The 19,716-nt window shown below is 43.6% G+C and overlaps 2 protein-coding genes across 5 annotated transcripts in view; one reads left to right on the forward strand and one right to left on the reverse strand.

Annotated features, from left to right (window-relative positions):
- LOC137445289 (multidrug resistance-associated protein 1) overlaps window positions 1-9,121 on the reverse strand; it is an 82,148-nt gene extending 73,027 nt beyond the window's left edge. Inside the window, exon 1 of the mRNA XM_068146861.1 lies at window positions 8,622-9,121. Within this exon, the coding sequence (XP_068002962.1) occupies window positions 8,622-8,762 (141 nt within the window). The 5' untranslated portion in view covers window positions 8,763-9,121. The remainder of the gene's footprint in view (window positions 1-8,621) is intronic.
- The window catches only part of MYH11 (myosin heavy chain 11), a 54,183-nt gene that overhangs the window by 2,045 nt on the left and 32,422 nt on the right, over window positions 1-19,716 (forward strand). For all 4 annotated transcript variants that reach the window (XM_068146857.1, XM_068146858.1, XM_068146860.1 and 1 more), the window contains exons 2-4: window positions 4,557-4,915; window positions 9,115-9,271; window positions 15,581-15,608. In XM_068146857.1, coding sequence (XP_068002958.1) covers window positions 4,574-4,915; window positions 9,115-9,271; window positions 15,581-15,608 — 527 coding nt within the window. In that variant the 5' untranslated portion in view covers window positions 4,557-4,573. The remainder of the gene's footprint in view (window positions 1-4,556; window positions 4,916-9,114; window positions 9,272-15,580; window positions 15,609-19,716) is intronic.

Raw genomic sequence — 19,716 nt, forward strand, 5'->3', positions numbered from 1 at the left:
TCCATGATGAGAGTAAGCATTTGAGGGGTGGTCCCAGTGACCACTGGGGAGAGGTCAAAAGGCCAGGAGGGGTTGGTAGCAGTGCTTGTGACACAGCTAACTGTGCTGGGGAGCCAGTTCCCAGATGAGGATCACAAGATTAGGATTCACCCATAGCTTTGGGGTTTGATTTTTTCCAAGCTATGCTAAGTACTGGAAAAGTAAAAGACAATCAACCTGTAAAGAATGTAGTCAAGAACTGCTGTAGCCCAAGAAATACAGCTTGAGTCAAGCATCAGGGTACCAGTGCACCCTTTCATAAGAAACCATTTAGGAGAGCAGGATTTAGTCTCTGGAAATAACTTGCATACTTGGTTAATATTTCCCTCTGTTCCAATAATTATCCCCTGTATGGCTGTGAAGAATTTTTATAGTGCCATGCACATCCTGCAGAGGAAGGGAGAAGTACCCTTTATCTTCTCATTAGGAAAACAGCAGTCCCTCTAAGTCTGACCTAGGAGGCAATACTGCTTGGCCAATAACCTTTTAATTAAAGTGCACTTCCTGGAACTATTTATACTTTATTCTTGGAATAATATACTCAGGATAAACCAGCTGTAAAGCCAGTATTCAGCTTCTGTCACTGCCATTGTAAGGTAAAAGGCAGCAAAGATGAGCCAGATACATCTACAATGGGATAGCAGTAAGAACAGAAAGTAGGATGTGGAAGTATACACGTCCAAGTGCACATGCATGTCTGGGGTTTAGGCAAGTATAACAGACCCAGTTTGGTGTCATTTGGCACATTTTTAAGACCAGAAATTTCATAGCAGCAGTATTTTTGTGATTGCTTTTTCTGCTCCCTTCCTCTGGATAGCTCACCTCTGAGAATAAAGTATGTACATGGACTATCATCTACCCAGAGGAGTGGATGAGAACCTCTTTCCATCTTCTGTACAGATAAGATACTGGTCTCCATTTCTCTCAGCCAGCCCTGAAGATGAAATCCAGGAACTGGCTAAGGTGCAAACTTCGCCTTCTCAGGGAAGGCTCTCACCAGGCAATAATGAATCTTTCCCCTTGGCCCATTTCCCCAGTATCGATCATATGCTGGACCAGTGCAGCACCTCTCTTCATCAGAGATGGAGCAGAAGGTTTACTGCCAATTTTTAACCAGAAAGCTTCAGCAGCTCTTTAATTTATTGCACAGAACCTCACTAGGGCAAATGAAACTGAGTTTGTGGAACTTGTCTTCTGCCCCTTCCATTCAGAAATCTTGCTTTATTATTAATATGTATCAATTAATATTCATTGGTCCATGAAGCTATTAATATTTATTAATCCACAGTTCTTAACTACGTTTCCTTTTACACTACAGTGGTACTCAGCTGCTACTCAAACTTTGCCCTCAGATTCCAGAGGATCAACCATGAAAAGTTCTTTCTACATAAATCCATGTTTTCTCCTCATTGTTTTTCACACTGTCTATTCCCTGTTTCCTCTAGGGGTCTATTCTTACCATGTTTGAACTAGTCAAACACAGTGCTGTGATCTGGAGATAAAACAAAACCCTCTGTCTCCAATCTCTGCTGTTCATGATACCTCTTATAGCTTCCAACCTTACCTTGCTTTTAAGAAGACTGAATTTAAATAACAAGATGCAGAAAGTTTTACATGCAGGAAGAAGCAGGAGAATGCAATAGTGTGCAGACAGATCAGCTCTGTATCATGTTGTAAGCTGTGGAAGATGCTTCTGACTTAGGATGTAAAAGGGAAAGAAGCTTTCCTTTGATCCTTGGGCATCGAAACAGGGAAAAACTTTTGGGTCACCCAGCTGGTGACAATGCTTTGCAGCAGGCCAACTGCTTTATATTTGGTTGGGGGTTGGAAGGAGGGGGTCAGGATGATTCAGCAGTTTCATTTCCACCACTATTTTTTGTGGGCAGCCTGAAAGTAGCAGGGTTTCACTCTGTGAAACTCAGCTTGGTGGGTCAGTCTGACAGCAGCATCAAATTCTATTGATTTGGATGTGGTGTCACTCGGCACTTACCCAAAGGCAGCATGATCCGATTTTCCTGATGCTTCAGGATAACCTGCACTCTTCTCTGGGCCCATGATGGACTGATACCTTCCCACTCCATTGCTTCCCATGCTGCTGGGGCAGTAGGGCAGAGAAGGTACCTTGCCTATTACTACCGCAGCAGGATGAGAGAGCCCATGGCAGGCTCATGCTGCTCCCCAAGCCCTCTGCTCCTGGATCCACAACCCTGGCAATGGGGCACAGCTCCCTTCATTCCCCTGTCCAGATGGCTTCACCCTGTGGCCGCCAGCTGGAAAGCTCAGCTGGAGAGAATACCATCTCCATTATTGGAACTGTGCGGCTCTACCAGCTCTCTTGGCAACAAGGGAACATTTTCTGCTTAATCCACACAGAGGTCAAATAGTTTCCTCTCGCAGCTCTCTTCCAAGAATCCCCTGGGAGCTTGTGAAGGGCCACATCCTACAGAGCTCCCTCATGGAGCCTCGGCAGGAAAGAACACTCCACACAGGCCACTGGCACGCACAGAGCCAAGCTGCTAGGGTCTCCCTCCTGCCCACCCACACCACCACATATGCTGCCCATCCATAGGTGAACTTTTCATGCTGAAGATTTCCAGGCAAGGCTGGTGACTCTAGAACCAGCACATTTAGAGGAAAGCTGGTTTTGTTTCAGGTGAGAGAATTGTCAAGGGCATTTAAAGAGCACCGCATCTCAGTGGGATATCATCTAACTCTCTCAGGCACTTTGAAAATCCTACTTTGGTTTTTAAGCTTTATGTCACCTCCAGCATGATCCATGCTTCTCTCTCAGACCCCTCACACACTCTGGCCTTGCAAAAAACCAGTAATCTGTGGGAAGGCTTCAGGGACAAATATTTGGAAACTGATCTCTGATGCTCCCAGAGCACAGGGTGTCCATCTGGCTGCATACCAGAGAGCTTGGTCCTCACAAATATCACTCTGCTTATGGGTTGATTGCTGACATCTTTAGCAGTGAGTTCTCCAAGCTCTCTCAAGATTCATGTTTGTCTGAATGCTGTAAATATTAAATTCATTCTCAATAAGGAAATGTAACAGCCTCTGTCTCCTAGAGATGTTTTTCTTGGGCACACAGCCTTCCCTGCTCCCCCCTGTAGCTCCTCCCCAGCTCCTCTCTGCTCCACTGCATGGCAGGTTTCCACAAGCACCGCTCTTTCCCTGCCCTGTGGCAAACCACAAGAAGTCCTCTGTTTACTCCTTTCCTTACTTAGAATAGTGTGTCCCATAGGGCAGAGCAGATCACTGGTAAAAGCTCCAGCATTATCAGCACACATCTTGCAGCTACATCCTAACTTCCAATGGCCAGAGCAGCAAAGAAGCTGCTGCCTGCCTCTCAAACAGGGTGCAAAGCAGCCAGACCCTCCTGTGGCTCTCACTTACAGAGCAGATACATCCAGCTGCTTTACCCAAGTGTGACTGCATGATGCTTTTTTATCCACAGAACTGCAGGACACAGATGCCTCAATCCTTCCAATGTGAGCATCCTGGTTCACATTATCTAATACCTGATGCAAATTCCAGCCTTGCTGTACTTCTCCACTCTCTCATGTGGTAGATATTTACCCTTCATAAATGATCAGCTCCCACCATCTGAACAATGGAAAGGGGATAACTCTAAATTACTGCTCCCTCATCAGCAGTACTGATAACAGCATTTTTTCTGGGGTTTTTTTCTTTTATTTTGACCTTTCCTTAATCTTATCCTTCTCCAAATGAAATAGTACTGGAGTAATTTGAAACAGTCCTTTGAAAGAAAACATCATTTCTGTCCTTTTCAGAACACAGCCTGGGAATTGTTCTACTGATGGTTTCATTATTGCACTGATACTTCAGTAAACATTCAACAGCACTTGGGAGATGAGAAAGTTTGTATGCATCTGAATTCAGTTAACCTTGTGATGGGCAAGACATGAGGCTGCAGGAAGCTGTTCAGCTGGAAGTCTTAGTGCAGTCCTGACAGTCTCCTTGCAGAGACATTATTTGTGCCCTACTTTTTGCTCTGATCTTCAGTACAACAGGTCTCTTCCAGCCTGGTTAATTCTATTCTATTCCATTCTATTCCATTCTATTCCATTCTATTCTATTCTATTCTATTCTATTCTATTCTATTCTATTCTATTCTATCCTATTCCCTTCCCTTCCCTTCCCTTCCCTTCCCTTCCCTTCCCTTCCCTTCCCTTCCCTTCCCTTCCCTTCCCTTCCCTTCCCTTCCCTTCCATTCCATTCCATGCAGGAATCCTCATTTGGTTTAGTGCCATGAAGCTTATGATTTAGGTGAATTCAGACACAGTAACAAAGGAATAGGAATCCCAGTACAGATACTCTAAGGTGGATATCTTTTGAGCTGGCACCCAAAAGTATTTGCAGGAAAGTGTGAGGTAAGACACAGGACCTATAGTGCTTTGGATCTACCACAGGGAGATCTGACAAATGTGCTTTCCCTGGAATGTCTCCACATTTGCCTCCCTTTAAAGCAGAATATTTTGTTTCCTCAACAGGTGTCTGCTGAGTCAAAATGGCTCAAAAACCCCTCAGCGATGATGAGAAATTCCTCTTTGTGGACAAAAACTTCGTTAACAACCCACTTGCCCAGGCCGACTGGTCAGCGAAGAAACTGGTTTGGATTCCATCAGAGAAACATGGATTTGAAGCAGCAAGTATCAAGGAAGAGAAAGGGGATGAGGTGACAGTGGAACTGGCAGAAAATGGAAAGAAAGTGACACTGAGCAAGGATGACATCCAGAAGATGAACCCTCCGAAGTTCTCCAAGGTGGAGGACATGGCAGAGCTGACTTGCCTCAATGAAGCTTCGGTGCTGCACAATCTAAGGGAGAGATACTTCTCAGGGTTAATTTATGTAAGTGAGACCAAGCACACACACAGCATGTCCTGTTGCATGCACCTGCTCTCACAAGTGAGCCTGGTCACAGCCACTGCCAGGGATGAAGTCCTTGCATGTAACACTGCCGTGCAAGCACCAACCCCTCAGTCGTGGCATCCGAAATCAAAACTGTATTTAGTTCCCTTTGTTCCACATGAAACTCCTGCTTCTTTAGTAATTGCTTCTTTGCTTAATGAAATTAAAACACATGAAGGTTTCTTCCCCCAAACACACTGATTCTGAAAGGATAGTTGGCTTGGAAAGTACTTTCCAATAGCTGAACACCACCTCAGCCTGGCTGGTTGGAAAAAAAAAAAAGGTAAAATGCAATAGAGATTTTTGAATAACTTCCATGTAAACCTGAACAAATTTCCAGCAACTTCTGAAAAGAATATATGGAAAAGTCAAACCATGCAGGTTTTGCTGAGACAGAACTCCCACTGAAAGGCAGCTGACAAACTCTGGTTTAGTGGGTGCTTGAGCAAAGCCTTGTATTTGAGTAAGTGAATCAGTGCACTGGAGTTCACCTTAGCCTGCTCTCATGAACCAGTGTGTCACCGAATCAAAGTCATGCACACACCAAAACTCTTTTCTTCCATTCCTGGTCAACTTATAGATCAGCCAAGCCAGGGCAAATGATAACTTTCTCTATGGCCATAGAAATTAGGGGCAAGATTTTGTGGTCTTCCAGTCCACACAAGTGTATTAACATAAGTGTGACATTAATAACCCTTCAGTCTATCTGCATCAACTGTTAGCAAACTGCTCAGTAAGAAAGCCCAGAAAGTTTCCATGGACCTTAGCTCCTACCTGTGATTCCACATGGAGAATCCCTATACTCTGCAGCAGAAAAGTAATCCACAGTTCCAGTCTGTGAAAATTCTGTCTGCATGACAGACCACTGATGAGTGAAAGGCAGTACAGAGCTTAAGTAACAAAGTTGGAGAAGCAGATGTAGAGCTCTCATTATTAATATGAGGAATGCTAAATTGGATAGTAGGAAATGAAGCAGAAGATAGTTCCCTACAGTCCAACAAAGGAACTATTTAAATGTTATGTGTAACTTCAAAGAGCTCAACTCAAGGTCTTTCCTTCAGGAATTCACTAAAATGCACATCATCAAGATTCCTGAAGGAACCTAGACTTTCCATCTTGTCAGTGTGGGAGCTTGGCCCCACCTACTCTTTCCCCAGCACAGGCACTATCAGCTACTAACACAGATTTTTATTTCTTTTTTCTGAAAATGTTCTACATTGTTGCAAGGTCTAAAAAGAATTAGATGAAGAATAGTGGGATGAAACACGTGGGATTGATTTCTTTAGTGGTGCTGTTCCCAGCAACGCTCTGGCCCCAGGATTTACAATGGTTACTTTGTAGATTTTTTGGTGGAATTTTCACTTTCTGCAGGAAAAGAAAATTAATTTCAAAAAATGGATGATGCAGTTAGAAATTAAAAACAAAACCAAAACCCAATCTGAAATGAAGTGTTGCTTCTCAAGAGATTAGACTTTAGGATGGCCTTTCCCTTCATCATAGGTAATTAGGAATGAAGGGCAAGAAGTGTGGGGTCACTAACTCACATTTCACACTGCTCAGAACAGAACCTGCTTTGTCCACATGCAAATTTGATCCAGAATGATTACACAAATATCTATAAGATAGGAACACAACTTCAGAGGATTTGATAGTTGTACCTGCATTCATAGGCATGACTCAGTTTTCATCTAGGAGTGCAAGATGCTTTCCTAAACACAGGGAACTATACAGGCACGCTGGAAGCAGAGGTGGGATTCCTCTGGCCAAACAAGGCATTTACAACACAGGTGTGTGGGGTTTTGCCAGCCCCCCCTTAAATAGCCACCAGAAGTGGCTATCCAAGGAATACTCAAATTCAGCACTCCTATGGATATTATCCTTAAGACACTTCATTTTATATATCTCTTCCCAGACCCTCTGGGAAGAGATATGGCTGGAGGTCCCCCTCCCTAGACAGGCTCTTCCTAAAGCAGAGTGATTTAAGGCCCAGAAGCCTTTTGCATACATGCTCAGCCAAGAGGCTCACTTACTTTCAAAACACCACATACATTCACCTAGTTTCCCCAAATCCTTGCAAAGCAGATACATAGAGCTACAGGTGGTGAAAACAATGGGTTGGTCCTGATTGACTTTCCTGAGGTGAGAGACGGTATGAGTCACAGTCCAGTTAGAAATGGGGATTCCTGAAATTCATCAGCTCTACTTTAAGAATCTGCTTCTTGTGCCTCAAAGTCAGCTCTTCAAAAGTATGTTCCTGTATGCCTGTTGTGCAAAGAGCTCTGTATGTGGCAAGCCAGGCAAACGCCCAGGAATCTCAGGGAAGGGCAGCCTCAATCATTTTCTGAATTAGAAATTTACTCTTTTATTGTCTTACTTGGTTCAGAAAGCAAACCTTGCTTATTCATTTCTTAATGCCCTTGGTGGTCATTCTAGGATAAAAATAATGTTCCTTCTCATGTGTATTGTCCTGGTGGCACTGAAGTTCATTTTGATGTGATTAACACACAGTTAAATTCTGAATTCCACTGCCAATGAAAATCCAGCACAGTGATTATCTATCCCCCACATCAAGGGTTCTAGTTTGGAGATACAGAGAACCAGCAAAGATCTTCTTGTCTTACTTGAGACCATGGTGATGCAGTAACAACCCAAAACAAGAGGAGAGGTCTTCGCCACCACCTAGAGCACCCCAGACATTGTCCTGATCAGTGTGGAGCACCCAACTTGCTCCTTGCCGCTGGAGGCTGCTGGATGCCCCTGTTTGCTAATACCATATAAAGCACCCAGGCTGTGCGGAGGCTGTGTTGGGCCATTGCCTATTATGGTCAGGAAAGGGAAATCCCTGCACCCAGAGCCAAGCCAAGCCTTCCAGATGCCATTTTACAGTCCTGTGCTGCATTGCTTCCTATGGGGAAACCAAGCCATCCTTGGACACAGCTCTCGGGCTAAGGCATGGCAGCAGCTGCACGCCACAGAGCACTTGTTGATACATGAAAAATAAAGTCCAGACCCTCTTATGTCTAAACCACAAGGAGCAGAATTTAATTTTTGGTGGTGTTCTGTTGTTTTGTTATGTTTTGTTTTCCTCCAGACAGGCATGGTTTTAAAACTAACAGTCATAGGCCTGCTGAAGTATCACAATATCCCTGCAGCTATAAGCTCATAACTTTGTAGATTTCATTTTGGGTTTTTAAACAAAAAACCTTTATAAATTGGTTACTTTTAGCAATTGTTTGTGAAATATGGCTCATCTATTATCCTCTGCTGTTACTTGTGCTCCATTTCAATAGCTAAAGCATTCCAAAAAATAAAGGAAAAAGAAAACAAACAACAATTAAGAAGAGCTGGAAGAACAGCTATCAGCTGGTAGCCAACATTCTTGTTTGTTTATGTATTTTTATATGAATACCTTCACTAAAGTAAACAGAAACCAGGTTTTCCCTTAAATTTCTTAAGGAAACAGTCACATCATGAGGGCATGACCACTCTGCGAAGACAGCTGGTTGGATCTTGAGTAGATTCTTTGCAAGGACTCTCATTAATCATTTTTGTTACGTGCTCTTCTTACACTCTTTTGAAAGCCCTCCTTCTAACACCAATCCAAGCTTCTCACCAAGGATTTTGGTGTACAAAATGTGACACCTACCTGAGCAGAGGACAGACTCTGGATGCCTCCTCCCTGGGGATGGTCAGGCCTTGGGCAGCTGAGTATAGTTGAGAGGTGTCCCTGCCTACAGTGGGGAGGTTGGAGCAGATGATCTCTGAGGTCCCTTCCAACCTGAGTCATTCCAGAATTCTCTGATAAAAATAAATGTTATGAATTGTTACGGTTGTTGCATCATCACTGCTGAGGGGGATTCACTGTGCTGAAGCTGTAGTGGCACATCCTGGTGTTCCTACACAGTGCTAAATTCACATACTTTCCAGCAGCATGCTTATCAGAAATAACTCTTTGTATACTTGGGAGCCACCCATAGGAGCACCTTTTGAAGTCACTGCTTTGTTTGTTATGTTCGGCAGAACACAAGAGAGTGGCACTTGCTAAAATCCTGTTAGCTCAGTGCAGCTTGTGCCTGTGTTTCCCAGGCTAGGCATGGTAGATGACATTAATCCTGGGTTTTGTTTGAATTTCCTTGCAGACTTATTCAGGTCTCTTCTGCGTTGTGATAAACCCATACAAACAGCTGCCCATTTACTCAGAGAAGATTATTGACATGTACAAGGGAAAGAAGAGGCACGAGATGCCCCCCCACATCTACGCCATCGCGGACAATGCCTACAGGAGCATGCTGCAAGGTAGGCCGGCCCAGTGCCCCAGTGCTTGGAGATCACTGCTTGCCAGTGGGGGAGGCAACACCTTCTGGCCCCACATGTAGTAGCACAGGCAGAAAAGATCTGCTGCGGAGGGTGACATGGGCTTTCTAGAAGCTTCAGAGGAATTCTTTGGCAGGAACAGCACTCCACAAACACTGTGACTCAAAAAGGAAAAACAATCCTTTTGCCCATCTGTGTCGAGGCATGTGGGAAGGTTTCAAAGTCAAGCAAATAGTTTTGGCAAATACGGGCATGGAAAAAGCTTCCCCTCCACCAGAGCTGAGTATTCCAAAGTTAGCTGCTAGTGCTGCTGGATCTGTCCGCGCTGCTTCTCTCTCTTTTTCCCCTAGCAAAGCAAACTCAAACAATGTCTGGGGGCTGCTTTCATTACTTTGGAGCCCTGAATAGAGATGTGCTGGTTTGTAACACTAATGGTAAGGAGCAGCAATGGGAAAGCAGTCAGGCACTAAATGGTGCAAGTAAGACCTTTGAAACTCAAAGTCTTTTCCTTCTGCAGTCTCCACTGACAGACTGAGGGGGTTTTGCTCTAAGGAAAAATCATAGTTTAGGGATGAAGAAGGCACAGTAATGAATGCATGAATCTGTGATTCCCAGGCTGGATGCTGGGAGGAGGAGGCAGCTTCTTTCTGTTCACGTTTTTTGGTGTTCATAATAATTTCCTGGCCCCACCAACTCTTGGGGAATCTTCAGGCCTCATTAGCCATGTGCCCCCTTTGCAAGGAATTCTTCTTGGCAGCAGAGAGGAGGGCGAGAGCAAGTAGAAAGAAAAGAGGAGGGATTAGATCATCAGCTGAACCTTTAAGAGAATGCTCTTCCACCACCTCCCATCCCCACCACGCACAGCTGGCATGGCAGGCGGAGAGCAGTCCCACAGGAGTTTGCATCACAAGCCCAGGACACCCACGCTTCGCTTGCTTATTTACTTGCACGTGCCATTTGGAGTCCCTCCATCCCTGAGGAGGGCCCCAGCTGGTTTTAAAGCTGTGCTTTTGTCTGTAAAAATGTGCTCGTGTTTCAGGCATAAAACTAAACCAAACCTGAAAATAACTCTAATTATTCAGCCAAATTCTCTTCACTTTGGAGTGGTGAAAGTGGGCATCAAGACGACTGTGCGTGGGAGCACACGCAGCACGGGCAGACACGGAGAGCTTCACTGCTCCTGTAAACACGTTTGCAAATGGAATAGAAACAGAACTTCTTACTTATAAACATGGATCAGGGCACTGAATGTTTTCCTTGTGAGATTTCAGTATTGTTCCTTATCTGAGAAACTTGCACAGTTTCTTCCTGACAAAGTAAAATATATCTTAGCTTCAGCAGACTGAAGAATTACATTCTGGTACTTCATCACCAGAGCCTCTTGGCCAAGATCAATCAGCTTGTTCAGATGTCTCAGGGAACCTTTATCTTTTGGTAAATCAAGCTTCAGTTTCTGCAGACCACTGGTCCTATTGTAGGGTCATCTTCTGGGAATCCCAGCCCTTCACATTCTCACCCTTTCTTCTGTTAGCACAAACATCGAGCAAAAAAGGCATGCAAACTGCACTCCTCTGCTTTAGAGTTTTACTTGGTTAATGTGTGCCTTAGAGATCATGTCCCATCAGAGTTGCTCTGGTAATAACACTTACCCATGGTTAACAGAAATCAGACAATTGGACTTTCTTCCAAAGATGCAGAAAAGCTGGTACCTCATAGGACACAGGAGTTAACAAAGAGGGTGGCTGGCAGAGATAAAATTTCCACTTGTTTCAAGTGGTTCTGAGCATCTAAAAGCCTTGAACAAATCACATTCGTGCTGTCTCATGCTCAACTGGGGTGCTGGATGTCTTCTTGAATCTGCTGATTACCACATCACTAATGCAGTGTGATCATTGCCCAGGCACAGTCACTGAGGCTCATTTCCAGCCAGAACAAGAATAAACTTCAGCTTTCTTTAATCTAAAAGGCTAAGAGAAAACAACATTCCATGAGAGCATTTGTGTGTATCTGTCCCCAGGAGCTACCACGGTGAACTTGAGTCCCACTGTCTGCCTTTACAGACAAGCTAGCTGATTGCTATTACACTTAGAGACTGCAACCATGAAAAATCACCTCATGCTTCTGCATCCACCTCTCTCTCATGTGTTTTGGATGAAGTAGTTCCTCAGTAGCACAGCTGCCATGTGGCTTGACCCCCATTCCAATTCACCCACTTGCGGCACCAGTCTTCATGTAGTCAGGATGCAAAACTGCTCCAGGTGAAAACTATTCCTTGCTTTTGCTGAATTAGTGTTAAGGTGAGTCAGCCCCTCCCGATGCACAGTGTGGCTGCATTAATGCTGCTCACAGAAGCAAGGAGAAGGCAGTGCAGGGCGGGAAGGAGGAGCTGGAGATAGGTGGATGACTTCTTCTTGCAGAAATGCCAGCTTTCAGTGATGATGGAGCTGAGACGCCAGTCCAGTAAGGATGAGTAATTCTGTTGCCTTCTGCCATCTTCCCTGTATTCAGCAAACAGCAAAGTAGTGATAAACAATACAAATGTGAAAAGCCAGGTTATGCAGCAGTAGTAACAGATAGAAAATTTTCACATGGATAATTAGGCTTTTATTAAGTCCTCTGTCAATAAATCATCGTGGAGAAGATATATTACAGCTTTCTGCAAATTCAAGAAGGTTATCTATTTTCTGCAAAGCCATTTTTATGCAAGCTTGAGTTAAAGATGGAAAAACAAACAACCTGGTAGTTACTGGGAGGTATGGGAGGGAAACACAGTTCCCAAGACCTCAGAAAAGAAGGCTGCTGTGGAAAGCCATCTGTTCCCTGTGTCCCCAGCAGGACTGTACAGAAATGTCCCCGTTAGGCAGGGGAGGTATTAACAAATGTAAAGAAGTAGTAAGCGAGTGCTGGAGCATGACTTCAGTTCAGTTTTGCCTTTTATGGTAGCGCTGCCAACTTGCTGCTTCATTGTGATAAACCGCCTGATTTTGTTTGTGATTAAGCAGACCTAGCTAGGCTATCAAGAACAGAGGGGCATAGGACTCTTACAAGCCATCTGGAGGTGTTTGGTGAAAAAGCTAAGCATATTCCAGAAAAAGCAAAAAAAAAAGTGAACTGCATGGTTAGGAAATCCAGTGGGGGTTAGAATGTAAATGTAAATCTCCAGGCTATTAAAAATTGAGGAGAAAAAAACCCAACACATCCAAACCATGTAATTAGACATAGAGGAGATGGGTATGATAGTCTTCCAGGTAGTTTAAAAGGTATTAACCAAGAAGCTATTGGAATCTACAAGACATATTTTGTTACTTTTTAAGTCCCAGGAATCATGCTGAAGGAGTTTACTTTGTGCAAGTCATCCTCTTCTGATAGATCTACTCACATAAAGCTGCAGATTCCCTAAACAGGACACAGTCCTTTCTATAGAGTGAAATATTACAGAACAGAAATAGGAGTAACCTAATGGGATAGGCCTTGAAAGTAAATGAGATCAGTATCTGCAGCTTGAGTCAGACCAGAAGAGACTTCATGATAGGTTTCATCCTTACCTTCTCAATTTGTTAGAATTGCTGAAGCAACATCTGGAACATCCATGAATCTATACAGGGTGGTCTGCCAGCATGGGCTTTTGCAGGACAGGCTGCACGGTTCAGCATTGCAGGGCTGGAAGCTTGGAGATTTCATATGGCTGTCAAACACAAGGCAAGCTGGAAGGGCATAAGCTCAGCTACCAAGAGAAGAACTTGCAAAAATTCAGTGGGGTGGACTTGATGATTTCAAAGGTCTTTTCCAACCTAGTTAATTCTAGTCTAGTCTACACCCACAGAGAAGGTGCAAAACACACAGGTTTTTTTCAGGAACTTTTCAGACTACAAAAGAAAGCTGGAAGCAAATAAATAGCTTTGATTTTTCCCTCCAAGGACCCCCAATAGTTCTCAAACTGCTGTCAGTCAGTCACAAAGTGCTGCTTCATCAGAAGGCATCTTCGGATAGACAGCTACCATCCAGCAGCCACTTCTTTCAATCTGAGTCCTTCCCACCATTCCCTCCATCCCCCTCTTATTCCTAATTCGGAAGGATTTGTTCCCTCTACCTGCACAACAGGCTGGGCTGATCCAAAGAAACCTGGAAACTCAGGCTGGGCTTTTATAGCCTATTCTCTGTCCTAGGGCAGGAGGTGCAAGCTCTGATCTTCCTAATACTTTTCTGCACTCATGCAAACCACTGTGGTAGGCCTGTTTGTGAGATACCTTCAAGAAGGGGTTTTTATTTACTGGGGCAGCAATGGGCAGTAAAGAGTAGTGAGAAAAATACTTGGCTTGCAGGAAACCAACCTTGTCTAATGTTCCCTGAGCTCAGAAATTCCACTGGCAACTCCATATCCAGAAGTCACTTGTATTTTCTTTATGGTATTTATGGGTTTGTGATGCAGTATCAATATATGCCCACGGTTTCTATTTATACAACAGGGTATTTTTAGCAAGAATTCTACCGTGTTCTCACTTTCTTAACTTAAAAGCAAGCCTAGCTTCTATCCTGCAGTGAAAAACATGGCTTAGGGCTCCTCCTCCCAAATGTTTATGGTGGAAGAGTCCTGCTGTGCTGACTGCCGACAAATTTCTCCAATAGGAATTTAATGAGTCATTTTGCACCAATTTACAGAATAAAGCAGTTAAGTGGCACCATTTGCCATGTGAGTGATCACTAAAGCCCTCGCTGCTATAGCTATAGAGGAACCGGGAGTAGAACCAATACAAACCGTAGCAGAATCCTCTGCTGCTTTTCCTAGGCTGGCTGTGATCCAGGCAGCCATAGCTTCCTAGGTCTAATTTATCTCCATTATCCTTACCCAGCACAGAAAGCTTGTTTATCTCACGGTATTTATTACATACAGGGTCAGTGATAGGGGCAAGCAACCAGATAGGTAGCCCTACAAGTCACCCCATACACTGAACACGAGGAAGGAGTTCATGTCTTACCTCTGACCACAGGCTCCACTGGGCTCATGCTGCTTCTGCATTTGATAAATAGAGCCAAAAGACACATAAGCACTTGCTGCTGCCTTGATTATCTGCCTCAAGACTCAGATCTGTAAACTACACACACTTCTCAGCACTCTGTTTGACCTCCCTGGGAATTTCTTAGGTCAGATTTTTCTACAGCCTGAACAAGGTAGCCTGTGACAGCCTCACTCAAAGAAGGGCCAACTTCAATGCCAGGGCAGGTTGCTAAGAGCCTCCTTCAATTTTAAATCCAAATGGCTCCAAGGTGTGGAGATACCTCAGCTCTCTGGGCAGCCTGTCCCAATGGTTGACAATTCCCACAGTAAAAAGAAAAAAGATATTGTTCTACCTCAGGACTGATCACAGAAAGCAGGTTAGTTGTGCATGTTTACAGAGAGGGCAAACTGTGTACCACAGATTTTTCTGAATTCTTGCTTCAATTGTAAACTATTTACAAAATAGTTTAGCATTGTGGAGCACATCACACAACCTTAGTGGGTGCTCCTGTCCATCACTGCCTAAACTCGTAGCCTGAGAACAGCCTTTTGGTAGCAAATTCTATGTCAAAGTTCTGAAAGCAAAGAGAAATTCCCAAAGCATAAGCAGGGAGGGACACTGCAAGCAGGTTGTGGAGCTGGGATGTAATCCTAAACCTTCCTGAAGCATTACGGAGTCCTGGACTCTGCTGCACAGAAGCCTCCTCCATGCCTCACACAGTAGAAATGGAGACTTGGGCCCACCTTCTTTATAAATCCTGATCCAAAATGTGTCTCTCAGTCTGAAATGAAAGAGAGTTCATTATTCAGGTAGTTGAATTGCTCTGCTTTGAGTTGCTCTGCTTTCAAAATTCAAAGCCTTGCATGACCAGCTTAAAACATTCTCGGTTTTGATGCCTTATCTGTCCAGACTGTCTCCAGTGGGCTGCTGGCCATACTTCATAAGCACAAGAAAAACCTGAGTGTCAGGTTTGAAATTTTCCATTATAATCTGCTTATAGGGAGCTGATCTTTTTGCTGTCCTCATTACAGTTCATCTCTAATGGAATTTACAAAAAAAAATAGTTGTGAACTCTTAACCTTTTGTTCATTTTGGGTACAAAATATTTCCACTAGAGATGGTCGTTTAAATGCAAGGGCAAATTAAAGAAGATGTGAGCCTGGTACATTTGACTAATCATGGGTTGTCAGGGTTTGGAGGGTCCAGGCTGTGCAGTGTAAATCCTTGCACATATGAGTGCTCCTGGCAGGACAGGCATCCTCCCTAATTAATGGCTCTTTTTCTTTATTCACAGATCGAGAAGACCAGTCCATCCTGTGCACGTAAGTGAACCAATCTGCTTGAGTACACCTCAGTACTACAGGGCTTTGCTTTATTCAACATTGATTCAGATTCTGATGGAACACACTGTCCTCACCTCTAGTAAGCCTCAGCTCCAGCCCTAACTCTACTCCAGCAGATTCACTTGTTGATAAAATAAAACGCGGCATCAGTGTCATAGGAAGTTTTAATGAGCTAACTTATTTCTTCTAATTGACTTTTTGAATCTAGAGATTCAATAGCTTGCCATGAACAACTGGAGGGTGTGGTGGTAAAACTCTGTGTACAGAGAGAACAAGAGATTTTAAAAGGTTCCTACAGGAAGCTGAGGAACTGGGAGAATTGAGGCACTGAAGGCATCCTGGGTGCTTACTGCACTGCTTCTCAGTGCTGGCTGCCTCACCGCAACCTCCCAGTTCAGCTGCCATTGCAGAAACCTCTAATCTTTTGTTCTCATGCTGTTGTTCTGTGCTGATTGCATACACTGTAGCTAGCATGGGGAAGGTTTAGTACTTTCCTACTGGCAATGGGTCCTGTGCACAAGGCTGGGGGCTCAGCAGCCCTGCATGCATTGGAGCTTTCTGCAGACCCTACACCATTAGTTTAGGCACCAGTGAGATACCAGCTAAGCCAGCCCTCTCTGGACTCGGACTTTGCTGTGTCCCAGCTTGCTGAAGGCCTCCTCCTTGAGTTTTGTCCTGCCAGTGTGGTTCAGCTGTTGTGGTCAGGCAATAATTTAATTGCAATGAGCTTTGTGGTGCACAACTGACTATTCCACAAACTCCCACTGATTCTGCAAAGCACTCAGACTGTTGAATTGGACAGAGATCTCCTAGCTGACATCCTCAGGTTTGACCTTTTCTCCATTCCTCTGTTGCCAGTTGATTTTATTTGCCTGAAGGTTTGCCACTGAGGATGTTCTTGATGTAATATTGTATTTGTTATATTAAGCATCTTCCAGTTTTCCTGATCAAAGGTAGGATCAGATTCTATGTAAGTGCTAGCTGTTGTTTGCAGAGGATGCCATGCATATTATTTATAGAAGGCTCATGCAGTGAGGCTGTAGTTTCTTAAGCACTGTAAACACATTGTCAAAGTGTTGCTACTGAATATATTTACACTACTGGTCATCAGTCACACAGTTACTTGTGAGTGCCACTGTTGACTGGAAAGAAAAATGATCACCTAAGAAACAGTAAAAATTCTATTCTGTACCTGGTTAGAATAGCTCTAACCTCTCTTGTGGCAAGATTCCATTACATCTAAGTCTATCAATCAAGAATTTGTCCTACAATGCATTAATACCAAGAAGAAATCTAAAACTGCTTCAGTGGTGGGATAAAAATCTACCATCACACTCTTCCCAGGAAGAAGCATGTCATGGTAATGAAGACTAATTTCTGATATGCATTTCCTCTTCCATTCCTGTACTTTAGTTTATTTTTCCATTAGTAAATCTTCTTTTAACTTTGGAATACCAGAGGGTTTTAAGAGAGAGACTTACTTTTGCAAATCTGTGCCTTTCTGCTCACGATAATCCACTGAAGGATCCCCTCCTAGCAGCTACCATGTATTTAAAATGCCTTTGGTTTTTTTTTCACCTGGCCAGCTGGTCTTTCACACCAGTAATACCTAAAAAAGAATGAAATGCCTTTCCCATTTTGAAAACAGCCACAGTAAGCAATTCATCGAGATGTTTAGAGTAACTGCTGTGTGTTGGGTGATCCATGGCTTAGAACAGCCCTCACACATCTTTTAAACCAAAAAGATTAGTCCAGCTCGAACTAATGTACACACAACTTTAACCACTGCTGGTTTATCATCCCTGTTGCCCTTATTTGTCTGTACAGAGAGGAAAAAAGTTCACTTGGTTTTCAGCTGCATGATTTTATAAAACCCTATAGAAATTGCTGTGGCTGAAGGGACTGTGTACAAGTTTCAGCTTAAAAACCACCTTGAATGAATGAGAAAATGTCTGATCAAAATTCTGAACGTTTGGGGTAGCCTGTGAAGCCTGTGAAAACAAAAGCTTACTGAGCACTTGATTTGTACAAATAATCAAACACTTTTTCATTACCTTTCACTGTTTTTTTTAGACACACATTCAGTTGAATGGCTTCTATACAAATATATGGCAATAGGGTGCTGTTTCCATATTAATAGGAAAAATATTGGGTGAGACAGTGACCAACCTGCCCTTTTCCCCTTCCTCCCCTCTCTCTTTTTGGCAAAACTCTCCAAAGCCTCACCTGGCTGCAGGACCTCAGCCCACTTTTTCCCCTGACACATGTTAAGAAGCAGAGTTATCCAGAACATCCTCCAAAATGCAAAGCCCCATTAGTCAAAAGAGTCCTCCACAAGAGAGCTGAACTCTCCTTTCCCAGCTCAGAGAATCTCCAAGGCTGGAGCTGGCAAGCATTGCTGCCTGGCCGTCTCCCACACAGATCTCTTGTGTGGCTCTAGCCCCAGGGTGGAGCTTGGTGCTGAACCAACTCACTCTCTTCTGGGATTCTTTTTATAAGTAAACTAGGGGGATCAGTGAGCTGGCTTCTGAGACACAGCTCTAGGACAATGATCTTCATTATCTTTGCACATCTCATAATGCAGGATGAAGGCTGCCAAGCCCTAATGTGCTTTGGAGCACCTCTTTGAGCACTCTCCAGAGGCTTTGCCGGATTGAGAGATGTGTGAACGGGCAATGTTTGTGCAGTAAATGCTGGAAAGAAACTTTCCTGCTACTTTGCAGAAGTTTCCAAAAGTGGAATTAAGCTAAGTCTTGTATCATAATACAGAAAGCTTTCAAATGTTCATCCAAAGCCTACACATTTTACACTGATATTCCCAGTCTCACCCAAACATACCAGAGTCCTAACCATATCACAGGCTCACCCCACAACAGTGGGGCCACCTTGCTAGTCTCAACTTGTCCTAATTTAGAAGCCTATTTTAACCAGGATAACCTTAAGGTGAAGGTAATAGAATCATGGAGGATTTAGTAGCTCATGTGGACCAAAAGCTCTATTACAGCTGAGTACTACACACGTGAGCTTATGTGCTTTAAATCCTGTATGGAGCTCCTGAAACAATGCCTGTCAAGAAATGAGGAAAGAATAGTTTAAAACTATGCCACACAATGTGAGAGTGCTGCTTCCAGAAGATCAAGCTTGCAACTCTAGAGGAAACTTCTGCTCTGGGAAAGGCAAGGAGTTTCTTTAGGAGGAAAACCTTTTTTGGGAAGTAGATACAGAAATGTTGTTGGGCTGATCAGAGCTGCGCAGTGGGACCTGCCTTTGAACTGGTTTTTTGTGTGAGCTGGCTTCAAAGAACAGTGCTGGCAGCAAACATGCTGCCTCTACGTATGGCAGGCAACAAGAATAATTTGAGATGCTTCAATTAAACAAATGAGCAGTTTCCTAGCAAAAGATCATGATTAGGACAGTGGTGACAGGGTTTATATGGTGAACACCTACTTTGGAAAATAATTTAGGGGTAAAAACTGAGGAAAACCAACCCTTGAAAGAGAAGAGGCAAAGCATCCTGGGAGGAACCTCATTGTGCACAGCCCATGTCCAAAACCACTGAAAGATGCATTCAGGAAAAAAGACTCATCTTCACAAATTCAGTCACTGAGCTTGAGAAAGCACACAGAGTTTAAACCAGGTGTGATTCTTCATACCACCTCACAATGGAAATTGTTTCCACCAGCCCAAAAATTATAGTACTTCAAGGCATGAGCAAAGAAAATTGGCATGATTAATTCTGTTGCGGCTCAAGACTTGTAGGAAGGATTTCATCCATCTGTAAAGCAGACTAAGAGATTCACATGCTCTCTTCCTACTGGGTCTCTACCCTCCTAAGCTTCTTTATGTTACAAGGCATGGAACCTGATCTAGCCATTCCTCCTCATTAGTTAGTTATCAAACACACAGCATTTTATCACTGAGATGAAATCTAGGCGTTGCCACACAGCTGTGATGCATCTTTCAGAGCATGAGGGCTGCTAAAGTTATTTGACGAATACTTGTTTGTCAGATCTCTCTGTTATCATGGGCATTTAAAGATTATCTGCTGTGTTGAAAAATTCAACCTATTCATCAGCTATGAACATTA

The sequence above is a fragment of the Melanerpes formicivorus genome, unplaced genomic scaffold, assembly GCF_026170545.1.
Source record: "Melanerpes formicivorus ecotype bairdi unplaced genomic scaffold, bMelFor1.0.p_v2 SCAF_14, whole genome shotgun sequence".
Classification (NCBI taxonomy): Eukaryota; Metazoa; Chordata; class Aves; order Piciformes; family Picidae; genus Melanerpes; species Melanerpes formicivorus.